At 35.4% G+C, this 16,914-nt stretch overlaps 1 protein-coding gene across 5 annotated transcripts in view; it reads right to left on the bottom strand.

Moving 5' to 3' along the window:
• Positions 1–1,638: 1,638 nt before the first annotated feature.
• Positions 1,639–16,914, bottom strand: part of trps1.S (transcriptional repressor GATA binding 1 S homeolog) — a 167,846-nt gene continuing 152,570 nt past the window's right edge. For all 5 annotated transcript variants that reach the window (XM_018268644.2, XM_018268645.2, NM_001090415.1 and 2 more), the window contains 2 exon segments: positions 5,693–5,815; positions 1,639–2,959 (listed from right to left, as the gene is read on the bottom strand). In XM_018268644.2, the coding sequence (XP_018124133.1) occupies positions 1,898–2,959; positions 5,693–5,815 (1,185 nt within the window). In that variant the 3' untranslated portion in view covers positions 1,639–1,897.

A 16,914-nucleotide genomic window follows, 5' to 3' on the forward strand; every position in this document is an offset into this window, starting at 1 on the left:
CTCGGAGTTATAGGACAAGAGGGGATGGGGAGCAAAACCAACTACTGCAATAGAAATAGTTGCTTCATTACCTTATTTGCTACATCTGCAAAATGTAAACAGTGAGGCTGAGCCAGACCGACTCTAATGCATGATGTAAAATCTTTGTTGCATACTTACATAGTAGAAAATAATTATTTCATGTCAGGCACCATTATTTGAAATGTAATACATTAATAATTACTAGAAAAATAAGACTTTGTTCTCCCAACTTCGTTAAAGAAAAAGATCAATCTGACAGATTATCCAGTAGCTTGTAACATCTATATAGGAACATACAACTAATATATCTCTAGTTGTACGACTGAACTACTACTCTTAATAGTGATCCATAGAACCCCCAATCGAGGTAGCCATGACCTTTTTTATGCCTTACAATATAAATAATAGTCTTATAGAAGTGCTCCTTTCACTAATGTTTTGCAAAAGAGTGGCCTAAAAATGTAGAGAAAATGATTATGCTGTTATAAATCAAGTTTTTAACCATGTGTTCCTGAGAATTCATGCTAAGGAGATAGTTTCATGTTCCCTTTGTTACGGAACTTAAGTTCTATAATGAAATAATTATACTAAAGGTATCATCAAGTTGGTAGGAGTGAGTATATTTGCTTTTGGGGTTAGGATATTAATGTGAAATGTCAAAGGCAGAAATATTACTAAAAGCCACATTAGTTTAGTTTGTCCAAACAAAATGGTATGATGTAAGGGACAACACATAAAAATAATTTGACAAAAAAAACTGAATAGAACTGCATAGTAGAAGAAAAATGTAGAAGAAGGAAGGCTTCTTTGCCCATATCTGCTTGTGTTATGAGTAAAATAGGTAAAATGGTGTTATATAGTAAATTATACTACAGGTATAGGATCCCTCATCTGGAAACCCGTTATCCAGACAGCTCCGAACTACAGAAAGGCCATCTCCCATAGATTCAATTTTATCCAAATAATCCAAATTTTAAAAAATAATTTCCTTTTTCTCTGTAATAATAAAACAGTAGCTTGCATTTGATCCCAACTAAGATATAATTAATCCTTATTAAAAGCAGAACCAGCCTATTGGGTTTAATTCATGTTTATATGATTTTTTAGTAGACTTAAGGTATGTAGATCCAAATTATGGAAAGATCTGTTATCTGGAAAGCCTCAAGTCCCAAGCATTTTGAATAATAGGTCCCATACCTATACTACTACTAACTGTGGAAACCCTACTGTATACAGTGAGTAATTATATAATTCTGATTGACATTTTAGATATCATAAACAAAATTTAGGACACACTTATGCAGTAAGATCTTTGTTCATCATGCACTGTTGACCACATATTTAATTATAATAAAGGTGTTAGGATACTAGTAAATTGTTATTTTTTATGAATGTGTCCTTTGCAGAAACGTTTGGAAAATAATGAACATACAGGTTAAGGAATTTTTTATCCAGAAACTTGTTATTAACTACAAGAATCCAAAATATAAGGTACTTTTCCATTGATTCCTATTTAAGACAAATAAGTCTTAATTTTTACTGATTTCCTTTTTCTCTTTACTAAGACTGTTCTTGTACTTGAATAGCTAGCATAAACTTATGTTGATGACAAAACAATCCTTTTTTAATACTTTATTAAGTTTTCAGGCATTCCTTTTCCTGAAAACCATAGATCAAGGCACCCCATATCTGCACTTTTTTTATACTGGAAATGCTGCTTACGTATGGCTAATATTTGACAAGTTGTAGTTACGAAGAACAAGAGTCTTTGAACATGCTTTAGGAAGTGCTTTACTGGCCCTCATTAGAAGTCACAAGCTACTGAATTTCTATTCAGAAACCCCATTTCTACTAAATTGTGCTAAGTGCTAAAGTTTTAATCTTTATTTTTTCCATTCTTTTCAGCTTGTGCAATGTTCCTATGTAGGCCTCTCTGAATATGAGTTGTGAAGTCATACTTGTCCGTGCAAAGATGTTGGCATATACTACACTGAAAAGGTCCACTTTCCCCATGGCAACTCATATGTAGAGCATACATAACTTCATCCAGAAAGACAATGCCACAGTGCACACATTTTGTTGAAAGTTCATCTTGCGTACTCTTATCTGATTTCTCTATTTTAGTTACATTCAAAGGACCATCATCCTTTACACTCACGGGTGACTTTGATTTTTCTTTAGAGTCTCCATTTGTTCCTGATCCAGGTCTGGAATGCTTCATTGCCAAATCTAGAGGAATGTCATTGTCTGACCCAACAGAGGAATATTGAGCAGGCAGATTAAAGGTGGGATAAGGCACATAATTTGGGCAGGGATTTGGCAGGCCAGGCACATGACTCAAGTAGTGCGGATTTCCAGGAACTGACAGTTTATATTTACTCCAGAATCTCAGCCAGTCAGCTTCACTCTGGAAGTCATTGTGAACAAAAGGAAGTCCAAAGAGTGGGTACTGATATTTTTCTATTGGGCTTCCAGGTGGAGAGTAATTAGGATGCTTTATAGGTCTCATGTATTTCTCAATTGGACTTCCTCTTTCTGAGCTTCCTTTGCCATCAGAAACAGATGAGCTGTTTCCTGGTTCTCCACTGCTTTCCTGAGGGCTTTTTATCTGAATGTGCAAAGGTTGCATCCGTTTGTGTATATCCATGGTTTGACTGACAATCATGGTCTGCTGAGCAGAATGGCTTTTAGTCAATGAAGCTTGAGACCCATATTTATTCATACTAAGCTGCTGATTTTCTCTTTGATGACCTTCCATTGAGTGGTCCTCTGACCTTATATCTAAAGGACTTCCATTAGCTTGTTCTTCACTACTCGCTCTTTGATGTTTAGTTAACTGTTCAGGCTGCAGTGCTTCTGGGTTAAGGCGCTTTCTTGTTCGTCTCCTAATGATCTGCTCACCATTGTTCTGCTTAATTATATTTAACGGTCTGGGAGTCTGCAACAGTGATAAAACAAAATTACATAGACGTAATCCACATTTAATAGCAATGTTCAGTTTACAATAATAAAAAAAACAGTGGAATTAAACTGAATTAGTTTAAAAAAAATACAAAAGAAACAAAAGAACTGAATGATTATTTCTAATTGTAACACTTAATATATAATCGTGGCATGAATTGACTACATTGGTATAAGACTGCTTCTCATATTTTAGTGCCTAATGTTTTGTTTTTAAAATCATGGAATGGATGGAAACTTTACAGATTGTGGATCATTGTCCAATTAGGGGGTCCACACACACAAACTTTTGTTTCACACTGTCACTGTTGCCCTAGTCATATTTTTGTTGGCAAAAACATAAGGTTTGGAAACAGTAATTTTTCATTTTTAACTGATTAGGGATTTTTCTATAATAAGTATACAGCACTGTGTCCTTGAATATAGCTAAGCTATCATAAACCATGCTTGGCAAATCCTGTTTTTATTTTTCATATTTGTTTTTAGTACTTCAAAATTACTGAAAAAACCCATATCCAGAAACACCAGATCTCAAACATGGCACAACACAGACCTTAATAAAAAAACAACTACATTTTATTATAATAGGTGCATTAAAACAACCAATATTTTGCCTATGAACCAACAGACCAATAATGACCTAAATTACGATGCAAAACTGTGAATTCTTTAATTTAATTGTTTCCTAGTTTCATCGTAATACAGACCATTGAAGCTCATTACTTTTCTATATCCAAATTCTTACCAAAAACCTTAAAACAGAATTAAAATAAATCCATTGACAATCCATTGGCAATTATATAATTATAAACCATAGACATATTAATAAAAAATACTTAACCCCACATGTAGTGGCTTTTGCTTATTAGAACCAGGGTACTTGTTTGCTTGAGAGATGGTAATGCTTTAAAAAACATTTGCTAGGAAATTTAAGCAAACCTACCATTCTCCATGGAAATATGACCACTAGAGGTCACTGATTAACTGGAGTTTACAGATTTTAAATGGCTGCTCAGGTGAGGAAAATGATGGCATTTTACATATGCAAATATAGATGACTTTTAGGTAGAATAATTTATGCCAATATGTACATTTACAGTACTTATTGTAAACAGACAAATTTAAAGAAGATAATTAAAAAAGGGCATTAATATGGAGTTTTTAGTCAATTTAAGAGCAGATTAAGACAATCTGTGTAAGTATACCATTGTGATGCAAAAATAATATTTAATCTTGAATAAATTAAACGGAACATGTCATTACCACGGTAAATACATTTTTCTGGGTTTGACAAGATTTAAGCAATTTATTTTAATTATACTATGGGACACCATTTGCAACATCCATTTGAAAGTCAGATGTACAACCTAAAACTACACAAAATCTGTGCATGGCCAGATGCAGTTTAACTGGAATTCACTTGGAGAAGGACCTAGGACATAATTTTAATATAAATAGCTTCATTTAACATAACATTCACAGGACAGTCAGTAATTATTTTGGAAAACCAGGTAAAATTTTTGGTTTAAAATATAGGAATGTAAAATGTATTGTCAAACATTGCATGGGGACCTAACAAAAATATGTCATATGTCATATTGTACAATGTTTCCAAAGAAATATTAGTCATGATACCAGTAATTAACACTGGCCTAAACCAGCCAGTTATGTTCACAAACTAGGAAACATCTGACTTGTTCACTTGAAAATGTATAATGCACAAAAGTGTTCTTATTATGTACAGTTTGTACCGTATTAAAAATAGATAAGCGGTTATTGGAATTCTGAATTTAGGCATGCTCTCGAGAAATATGTAATGTGCTTATGGAAAAAAATGAAGCTTGTCTAGTCTTATACACATAGTATCATCAAAAATAGAAAAGACCAATTTTAAAGTGATATTGTTGTGTTTAGACAACAGGCAGGTATCAGGAAGCATACTCTGTGCCAAATTCATCTTCTAAAACAAACCCACCTACTTCCCCATAGTCTTCAATTAGTTACCCAAACATCACTCCTGAGAGATGTGTCCCATAACAAACAAGAGGGCTGAGGGAAGGCAGGGAGGTCGTTTTAAAAGAGGTGTTGTGCTGCGCAGCATTTATTTTATTATGTTGAAAAATCAAGTTTATATTGTTATGTTGCCACCTAGCTTCCAAAGTTGTATTATAAGGTGTTTATTTCCTTGGCTGTAAACCCTTCTATTCCCCTTCCTTATATGTGAAATAATTTCCTCCCATTAACCCTTCCCTGTTTCTGCTTTCCATGAGTGAGTAGCTGTTACAGAGGTAAGGAAAATAATTATTCTGTTTGACCTCCAGCATTTGTTCAGCTACCCTAAATAAAGCACATTGTGGATTCCATTGTGGTCTGGCAAAGATTGCATGCAGAGGTTATCAGCTTCGTACAGGCCAGACAGAGAGGTCTCAGGGGAACAAATTAACTATCACAGCAACTGCAGTTAGAATAGGTGTTATGTTAAAATACTTAAAATCTAGAACTGTGACACAAGTCAGCCTGGCTTATAAAAGTAAAAGACACATATGTTAATGTGATACTATGGGATACCAGATATTTTTGCTTTTCATATTGTAGATAACCAAGTAAAATTTCACTGAATTAGTGTAGGTGATATAGTAAGAGTAAAACTGTACCTAACCATGTTCTTATTAAATTAACATTTAGTGAACAAAAAGAGCAGAATTATTACCGAGTGAAGTTTCTGGTAAAGGCCACACGCATTGCAGACATAGCCACCGTTGGCATTTTTCCTCCAGAGGGATGTCTTTGTGGTCAGACAGTTGGCACAGAACACACCGGATCCTCTACGCCTCTAAAATAACGCAAAAGAAAAATATGCATTTAACATATTGTACTTTTTCTTTTAATATCTGTTGAGTCTGTCTAGAAGAAAAATAATTCTAAGCAATACTGTAGCTATGCAACCCTTGAATTCTATCTATCAATACAACTGATATTTAAGGCAAATGAACTCAAATTTTTTCCCTTATTAGCAATATATTTTACTTAATTACTTTGTTGTTGAAAAAAACTTAGAAATACAGACTTTTTGGCTTACATATTAAATGCACAGAAGCTGACAATTTTTCAGTCTTTGTATTTGTCAAAGGAAAAATGTAAAACGCGGACATATAATCATTTTCTTCAATTTCCTCCATTTCTATATCACTAACATTTGCGGTTTTAGCCTTGCTAAAGATGTCATTTTGTCAGATTATCAATACAATATCCTCCTTATAACATCACATAGTTTTCTTTTTGTGTTATGATTCTCTTATAAGAAACACAAAGGGGTGCAACACTGTGTGTTCAGTCAAAAAGTAAAATAGGGAATTATCTTCGGCCCACCTGGCAATAAAGAAGCATTGGAGGTCTAGGAAAATATGAACACCTATGTTTAAGAAAAATGTTTTATTGATGACATATTTAAAGGCTTACAGAAGTAAATATAATGTCTACTAATGACACAAACAAACTAACCAGCAACTTTACATTAAGATGCCCCACAACAATTTCAATAACGACAATGGCCTCACTGTAATGTTTTTGGTTTGTTGGATATTCTGCCCAATACGGCTGCTCAAAGCTTTGCAAATGCCATTCCATTCACTTCTGTTTATGGCTTTGTTGGTAATCTACAATTTCTAACAAAGTTCAACAAAAAGAATGTATTGTGAGTTAAAGAGAGACCTAAGAAAATTGAGTAAAAAAAACCTAAATTACTTTTTTATACAGAAAATTACCAGCATTATAGGTTGAAAAATTCAGGGTTTATTCCAACTGAACCAATTTATTTAACTTAAGTCCATGCTGCAGAAAATCCGACAGCTGCCAGAGGAACACAATGCCTATAATTGTGCTCCGATATATTTCAAATGAAAAAAAAAAGAAGCTTTCCACAGACATCATTTTGGCCTCATGACTAGAGCAGTTTCTTGGCATCCGATGGGCATTTGATTTAAGTGTTTCGCAATGTATTAGTGAGAGAAAGAAGAGAAAGTCCTGTCACATGGCCAGTTTTTGGAGGTCCTCCTCAGCTAAAATAATTATCGGCATCAGTTGCCAGTATCAAATGGATCTAAATAAAGTAATCTTAAATATGATGTTATAGCACTGAAAGATGTTAAAAACATTTTATAAAATGCACTCTAAAAATATTCTTGAATGGAAACCAGGATTTAGGGAAAAGATAGACAGACCTGAGCTACCAGATTAAACGGGCAGGAAGGGAAGAGTGTTGGTTACAGCTACTGTAAAGAAATAACTGCATATGTTGGTTTTAACATTACTACTAGTATGGCACTGGTTATCCAGAATACTCTGGACCAGGGGTTTTCCAAATAACAGTAAGTCTACTAGAAAATCATGTAAACATTTAATAAACTAATAGGCTGGTTTTGCCTCCAATAAGGATTAATTATATCTTAGTTAGAATCAAGTACAAGGTAATGTTTTATTATTACAGAGAAAAAGGAAATCATTTTTTAAACTTGATTTTGATAAAATGGAGTCTATGATAGATATCCTTTCCATTATTCAGAGCTTTCTGGATAACAGGTTTCTGGATAACTGATCCCATACCTGTACTAATGGGTGTAGAATGTGTTGGGAAGTCGTATTATAATATATCTTATAATTTACTTTATATAAATGTGATCCGGTTGCAGATTATGGTGGCATAAAAGGTAGAGCCATCCCTGACTCGGCTTCAGTGGGAATTGGGTTCAACTATTTAAGTAGGGCTCACTCACTCTGTCACTAAATGATTCATGTCAGATTGTTTCCCAGAGGCTTATTTCAGGATTATGAACCTATTTAAGTTTTAATGTAAGGGGTGTATTAGAGGTTTTTGAAACAAAGATTAAACTCATTTCTCTAAAACCACAACTGCCAGGAAAGTTGTAAAAATATCCGAATATAAAAATCACAAATGAAAAAAAAAAGCTTAACGGTGTGCTAAAAGTACAAAAATCTCTTAAACTCGATTTGAGGTTTTCAGACGATTACTAAAACCCTCTAAAACCCCTGAATTCAATGGTCCAATAGGATCAGTGCAGTTACTATGGAATCTTTAGGACCTTGCATGGTTTTATGTGTTAAATTCTTGTATTACAGTTTGTTGTGACTTTTCTATAAATAAATCTCAAGTTTTAAAGAAATACATTTTTTTTAGAGATTGATGAAAATAAAGAAATGTGAATATTAGTAAAAAGTCCCCACAGTATCTACCAAAATGTCTTCAATGGGTGCTCTACAAATATGATGATAAAACAAACACTTATCTAAAGGGATATATTTACAAAAGAATAGTAGCATCATCGCTTTAATCAGCAAATTCCATCAGAAACACCAACTATTCTACTCAATCTTTCAAAATGTGGATGTTATTGTTCAACTTTCATTGGAACAACAGAAAAAAATGATTATTGAGTTCTCTTACACAAATCAGAGCATCAATTTACGATTTCTTGTAGGACTGAGGGCTTTAATATTGCACAAGAAAAATCACTTAATAAAGAGTGGCATTGAATGAAAAAGGCTGTCAGACTGATGGAAGTTCCCCACAACAAAGTTTATCCTGCAGTATCTGGAGAAACATTCATGATTATTATCACAAATAATGCTCAATGACAATATCTCTGCCAATGCCTAAGAAACAGGTTGAACTAAAGTATGATTGCAGGTTGCAATCTTTATAATGCTATCTGAGATGAAAATGTATGGAAATAGAATATATTTTGCACACTTAGTACAGTTACACCCTGAAGCACGGAAACCTTTAGTATAAGCACAGAGGAGCCTGGAAATATGGGAGGCCTGGAAGTTCCAATTGTGCAATGCAAGCAGTATAGAATAGACTACATACAGATGTAGCAGGCTTTATCTATGCATCTGGTGTACATGATGCTCAAAGTATATGACACCCAAGTATTTTTTTTTTATAAAATGAATGAACTTGATGATTGGTCAGATCAGCAGCGCTTATAATTTACCCTTTACTAACCTTGTGCTTCCACAATGCCTGTGCTGTTTCTGTGATTTAACTGACAGACTCCCAATAACCTAATAATTATCATATTGACAATGTTTATGACATGTTGGTGCACTGTATGTTGGTCTATTTTATACTGCTTGCATTGCACATTTGGAATCAGGCAACCTAGGGGCTGTCCTGGGGACACCTACATGCCACCCACCTCTCTCTCTCTTTTCCCCTTTCTGTATGCAAAGGGTACGAACACAGTCGATAATGGCTACAGAGTGAGCCAAAAAACTTTGCAATCCATTGTAGCTGCGCATGCAGTTGTGGCCATGGTGCAAGGTGAAAATGGCATTGAACCAAAGTGTGAAGTTCAATAAAGAGCCCATGTTTCCTAAATTAGACCTTATTTCTACACGCTGAACATAAAATTAAAATGGAAATATTGTAAATAACAAGGGCAGTGATTATTGTCCAATGCCTTTCTTTATGTGTTATAAGTCACACCATACAGTATATCTGTGTGGGCTGTATTGATTGAAATCTCTTCAGAGGAGAGCAATTTTTAAAAAAAATAAAGAATTGCATTTTTTTCAGCCAAAATAAGAAACACCACAATACAACTTGAACATTATATTTTTCTTGACTACTATCCAATTGCACCGGGCAATGACATTTAAATTCAACCAAACCAGACATCACATCATGGTCATGAACTCCCTTTCATGTCATGATCTTCCTTTCACAACCCCCTTTACTGATGATGTTTTTACATCAGAATTCCATACTACCATCATCACTCATGAAACATCAGCAAACTGAGTATCTTCTTTAACTTTCCTCATTTGTATCCCCTTTCTCATTGTCACCAGGGTCTCTTCCTCCAGTCTTGGTAATAAATCTTTGGACTACTGGGTCTGACTTTAAAACATGATAGAATGCTAACTGCTTAATTAAACACAAAAACTACTACATGTAAAAAAAATGTGTGTCTCTTACCACTATATGTTTTTTTTTTTATTGTTGGTATCATAGTTTTTCTACGGCTTGAATCCACAAAGGGGGTGTTGTGGTAAGGTTATCCCTGTACAACAAATTTCAATGAGTCCCACTTAGCTATAAACTATTTAGTAAAGGTAAATAATGACAGATCATATTGACTAAAATAACATTAGTCCCTTCCCTTATAACTTAAAAAAAATATATATAAAAACATTTTCTACAGGAACAATGGCAGCAGTGAACTTGCTTAATGAATGGGTCTGGGGCCCCCAATCACAAACCTTCTGGCCCCTAACTTCTCCAATGAATGATTTTTGGAATTGTATGATCCTCTTTAATTATCATCAAAGATGCCATGCAAAAGTCATCTAGTTGTTTTGAAACCCAGTGTCCATAGCAGCCTCTGGAAAACCCTGAATTATGCCAGAATTTCTCTCCTCTTAAATCACAGGCCACAGCCAACCTGACATACAATTCAAACTGTCTGAAAAGAAATCATGGGAAAACTACTAGACATTATGGAAATACCAAGCCTCTATGAGAAGTAAACATCAAATCTGTATGTGGGATTAAAAGATGCACAAAATCTATTTTAACTTTCCTTGAAGCAGGGATTCACTTTGTTTTCCCACTGCATTAAATCAAATGGAGCTGCTCACAAAACAATGTACTGGCAAGAAAACATTTCATGCCGTGGATGATGGCAGCCGTGAAACAGGTTTTTTGCACCCTGCTGATCCATTCACAATTAAATCAGCAGCACCAAAAAAAAAAAAACCTCAGTTTTGCCCTATTCCAATGAAGTTTCTCAAGTGCTGGATAAATGACCCTGCTCCAAAATTGCAAGGATCCCCCTTATTCTGTCTGACAGAGTCAAGAAATATTTGTGTTCCTAATCATCCACGCTAATTTTACTTTCGAATAGAGCTGGCTAAACGAGGTTGGAGAAAGCACCTCCTTGTAAGGACAGGCACACTACCTCACAAATCACATGAGCTCCTGCCCTTGGGTGCATATTTAAGAAACAATAGGCTTAGATGGGCACATTGCCATAACTGTTGAAGAATGAATCTTCTTTTGGTCTTAGTCTCTATCAGAAACACTTCATTATGTGAATAGGTGGCGGAGTGAACTTGCTTTGACTCTTCAGATGATGGACAAAAAATATATATTACATGCATATCTCAACAGAGGATACAGTCACATTTGTTTTTATTCTTTATAAAATATAAGGAGTCGTACTAAAGATATGTGCTATGCACACTTATAGGAAAACAATGCCCTTATCCATATGCAACTTATATAGTGCTTATGTCTGGCACTAGCAGAGCAGGTGTACTGTTGTGCAGATAATAGCATGGGTCTTACAGGTACAAGGGAACATAGTATTTCTTCCCCTTGCCTACCCTGGTCCTCTTTTATTTGTGGGTCATCAACTACACTTTAAATACATTGAGTGTGCTTTTCTTCACAATGGAAACCAACAAAATAAAGCTGAAATGTCTCAATCAATGCAACTGATAATATACACCAGTAACTGGTCACCATACACAAATGCATTTTTCAACCATGGAAGAGTGTACCATGGCACATATACTGAATGTACAAAATGTATGTATTCTTCTATTTATAAATGTCCTATGGACAGCAATGCATTAGACTCGTGAGCAACAGGATACTCACCAACCGCTTGGATATTACTCCGAGTGGCCTCAAAGAAGGTGCTTATTTTTGAAGTCTTGGCTTGGTGGAAAGCTTTATTTGAAAAAAAAAAAAAAAAACAGGTGTACTGACAAACCAAGCCTTCCGTAGGCTGCCAGTCCACATAGGGCTACCCAATTAGACAATTACAGCCTTATTTAACACCTTATCTCATGGTTGTGTAACTCTTTTTACATTTGAATGTGGATCATGGGTAAAAAAAAGTTTGGGACCCCTGCATTAGACCAACACAACCAAGCAAAAGGTCAAACTAAAGTTTTAGTTGCATATAAAGTTGTTCTGAATGTAATGGCCAAAAAGGGATGGAGCTTACAGGAATTGGGCTAGGCAAAGGGTTGATTTGGGTATAACATGGTATCCTATGAACATGGTTTTTTGATTTGGAGAGGCACCCAAAATATTAAGATAGTTGCACTGTGTGTAAATAAGAAGTAAGAATTAAATTCACTTGAAACTGCAGGTAATAGAACATGGCAACATCTCCCGTGCTGCTTATAGAAGGTTATGATCCATGAGAGCGCTATCTAGGACTGAAAACTTAATCAATTACCATTATCCAAAAAAATGTGTAGGTTGAAGTTGTGAACTGCAATCACATGCACATTATAAAATGAAACAATCCCAGCCAAAAAAAGAAAAAGCATAAAGCTTCCTACTGCAGCAATACTGGGCCACACCGAACATTACGGCACATAAACTCCCATTTAATGGAACGCAGCTTACATAGACATATTAGTCTCACTCCTGCTGACAACTTGTATTAAAATAGTTTTACTTCATAATAAAACATTGTAATCTTTTCGACTTCTACAATTGCTGCACATCTGGTTGCAATTTTTTATATGTAAAGCCTTCAGTGTCTTGCTTTATGAAGACATACACTCGGCTTTCCTTGCTGAAAAGGATATAAACAGTATGTACATATTTGTCAGATGTAGAACATGATAAGTTGAAATTTGCTGTCAGTGAATGCATCTTATGAATAACCAAGTCTGAGCAAGTGGGGAAAAAGATCTGAAATGCTTAACACATGATGCATTACAAGTATACAGTAGATACATTGCTGTTGCTTCAAAGAGAACAGTAAAGCTTGGAGATAAGAAGCACCTAACCTAAAGGCGGTCACCGTGGAGCCTTTGGCTGTTGGTGGGATTCTGAGAGTTGTAGTTTAACAAGAGCTGGAGAACATGTTGGTCATTCCTGATTTATTATATGTATGTGTATGACATATAGGTGCTTCTAAAGCAGCTGGAAGTTCTTGAAACAATATGAAAGAATGGTATGGCTTTATGGAGCAACCACCCTTTAGCCAGAAAACTGATCTAACTCAAACTGCAAAATGCTAGCCATAACCATCTTTCTACTGGACCTTACATGGTTCTGCCGAGGACAAGTTGCAATATGTTAGATCCAGTTCCTACAGTCTGCCTGGCTTTGGAACTATTCAGATGCCTTCATGGACTTGCATCCCAATGCCCATTCTGAAATAATCATGTCATGGAGGAACCCATAGATAACAAAAGCACAGAGATGCTGAATTAAAACCGTATTTTACCTGAACAACATTTAATTTCGATTCACGTAGCAAAAAATATTTAGACCGTTCATGATAAATCACTACTCAACAAAAGAAGGAAACCTGAGGGCTAAATGGTTAAAGCAGGAACGACTTGCCACACTCGAGTGAAGAACCCTGACAAAGAAGGGTGCAGACTCAGGCCCAATCTATTAACTGACTTACAGTGTTTGTATTTATAGTGTTTCTGTGGTTTGTCTTATGTTTACAGAATGAGCACAATTGTCATGAAGAAGCAATCAAACTGCTTTAGGGCTACATAATCTCATTACTACCTACTGAAATTGTTCTTTTGGAGCAGATCCAATGCAAACTGCAATAGATTTATGGCATCAATTTTACAGCTAGGTGATTTTAATACACCAAACCCCATGTATCAGTGCCTGTTAACATGCCGTATGCTTAATCAATATGCAAATGCACTCATTGAGAGCCTGTGGCTTTCCAGCTGTCCCTCTGTTACAAAGGGTTAGCTAAGTCAGAAGCTTCTTGTGCTAATATGCAGTTGTTTTAGACATCAGTCATTGGGTAAGGAGGATCCATTGGAGAGTGACTTGTCTACTGTACCTTTCAGACTTGGGACCCCCAAAGAAGTCAAGTTTCAAGTTTTCTTGGTTTCTCTTTGACAACAAGTGATAGGATTTACTAGCAAGGTCATCAAGGCAGAACATTATCAAAGGCCAGCTATGCCTTTGTGTATTTATGTAATGAAGCTCACATGAAAACCCTCAACCTTTTTATTATTATTGTATTTTTTATTTGCATAATATAATGTATGCTTTCCTCTATTTCTCCTCTTTGTTCCCATAAATGAAAAGGAAATTACCATAAAGTAAGCCAAATGGATTATAAAATGAAGACCCACTGTCACCTGGGCCTACCGGGAGTATTCCTTGTATCCTGGTGGGCCCAATTGACAATAAATATAGTTGGCAGCTTGGTTTAAAAGCCTTGTGGGCTGTGTTAGTCAGTAAGAGGCCTATTTATTGAAGGTCAGATTTAAGGGGTTTTAGAGGTTTTTGAAACTAGATTAAATCTAGAAAGCCATGGAATTTGTTAAAAGTTCCCATTCTAAAAAGGACATTTTTGGGGATTAATTAGACATCAGGACAGAAACAAAGTAGTGATTCAATGTTTGTCAAGGTATGGATTAATATTATGATTGTGATTCATGAACTCCAAAAATTTGAGCCTGATTTTTTGTGTACTTCGACTAGGAAATCGTTCATATTCAATTTGAAAAAAATTTGAATATCGAAATTTATCATATACTGTCTCTTTAAAAATTCAACTTTCACCATCAAAAACCTGCCGAATTTGCTGTTTTAGCCTATGGGGGGCCTCCTAGAACCCATTTGGAGTCAATTGGTGGACTTAAAAACATTTTGGGAAAAACTTTGAATCGAATTCGAGCGAATACTTTATTCCTTCGATTCGCTTGAAAACTGACTTATTCGACCAAACAAAAAAAAACTTAATTCCGGTTGGTCTTTTTGAAATCGAATTTCGAAATTTTTTCAATTCGAAATTCGACCCTTGATAAATATGCCCCTTAAGGTATGAAGATCCAAATTACAGAAAAATCTATTATGGGAAAGCCCCAGGTCTGGAGTATTCTGGATAACCGGTCCTGTGCCTGTACTGTATTTTGCAGTTTTATCAATACATTGCCTGCTTATTTAAAATACATTAAAAATAGGATGCTAATTGCAGCAGTTTATCAACAGCAAAAAAGGAACACTAGCACCAATTATAACAGTTTGCTTGTCCATGTATAGTTTAATTGGCTAATGACCTTCCCTTGATTCTTTATTCTACTCTGTGTAAAGTGTAGGATAATGCACAAGAGACATTTTCAGTCTGTGCAAATAGAAGAAAATTGTTGTCAGGAGATCTAATAAAATGTTTTCTTCCCTGGCATAATGATGCTAATGCAAGCTAATGAGACCATTTTTAATCCATATGCCTCCAGAAGGTTGCCATGTCCAACGTAGGGTAATGCACAAAAACCTTGTGTAGTAATATTATTGAGTATGTACTGCATAAAAAAAAACAACTGAGAAAAAGCTCTGGGAAAGATGATGAGTATATTTAAAAAACTACATTAAAATATGTATTTGCAGTTGACAGGGAGGAATACATTATCATTATTAATAAGTTGGGCCCCATATGGTGATGCGACCATGTGATTGGTTTATGTACTGTAAACATAAATGAATGGCGGGCACGCCAATCAAGTCAAAGTTTAAAGGGTTAACTTGATGTTATATGTTTTGACTTACCTCAATTGTAGAGAAAATTATTTCTTTATGTATTGATAACACATTAGAACACTCAGCAACTCCAAGACAACAATGGACAGATAAAACAAAAGGGACATAATGGCACATCTTCTGAATAATAGGACAGCCAGGTCCTAGAACCACAAGTATGTCCAGTTGTCTCCATCTGGTGCAATTTCACTAAACTAAAAGAAGGTGGCTCAATAACCTCTTTTACTTTTTTGTGTGACGTGCACATATTTTACAAGATCTGACCAAATGTCTTTGTCGTTTGTAGTAGCCAGTTTCCCTCTTTGTGGTAACAAGAACCGGGGCTGTGTTGACAATTGTCCATGTATTAAGTTCATATGACGGCCAGTAGTGATGGGCAAATTTGTCCCGTTTAGCTTCATCAAGAAATTCGAAACAGTGAAAAATTTGCATAGAAGTCAACGGGCGTCAAAATAATTTTGACAAGCTACAATGTTTATGCGCACAGCTATACTGACCTGCGCCCAATTTTTTTTCGACGCAGCAGATTTTTCACTGGTTAAATTTTGCTGCAGTTTGACAAATTTATTTGCCACCGGCGATACGAGGAAATTTGCAGCAAATTCACGCCTGCCCAATTCATCACTAATGGTCAGTTGAAATTATTTTAGGAAGGGAGGACAAAGCCTGATTTAAAGGAGAACTAAAGCCCAAACAATTATTAGGCTTAAAGGGTTTGAAGCTCTGTACAAACTTTAGGCCACCATAGCCCTTTAGCTGTAATGTTTTGTTCCTCCAAAGATGCCCCCAGTAGTCCATCATTTCTTCTTCTGAGCTTAGGGATAGATTCAGAATATACAGGCTAACAAGTGATTCATTCAGACTCACCTTACCTGGCTGCATATAAACCAGTGAATGCTGCATCAGAATTAATTTATAATCAGTTGCTATGGCGGATATAACCTCGATTTCTGCTAATTTTTTGCTCTCTCATCATCCCAAAACTCACAGCACGTTGAACATGTGCAGTGACACTCTAAAAATGGTCTCATTAAATCAAAAACTTGGGAACGCCCATGAAGGCCTGGATCATTACTGTTACAAGGCTGCTGAACCTTTAATTGGAGAGTATTTTCCAGTTTGTTAATTTGTACTGTGTACATACAATAAAGCCCAGTATTGTTAAAATAAAACTAAAAAAAAAAAAAATTAATTCTATGGAAACAGGATGCTTTATTAATAAAAATCTGTACAGTTCTTTCAAAGTCATCATTAATAAAATCACAGTGTCCCTTTAAATCCCAGATCATTGTAAACAGACTTGACTAGTGTGTTATTGTGCCCTATGTGCTCAATTGTAGAATATATTTTGCTGCTGT

This window comes from Xenopus laevis, chromosome 6S (assembly GCF_017654675.1).
Source record: "Xenopus laevis strain J_2021 chromosome 6S, Xenopus_laevis_v10.1, whole genome shotgun sequence".
Classification (NCBI taxonomy): Eukaryota; Metazoa; Chordata; class Amphibia; order Anura; family Pipidae; genus Xenopus; species Xenopus laevis.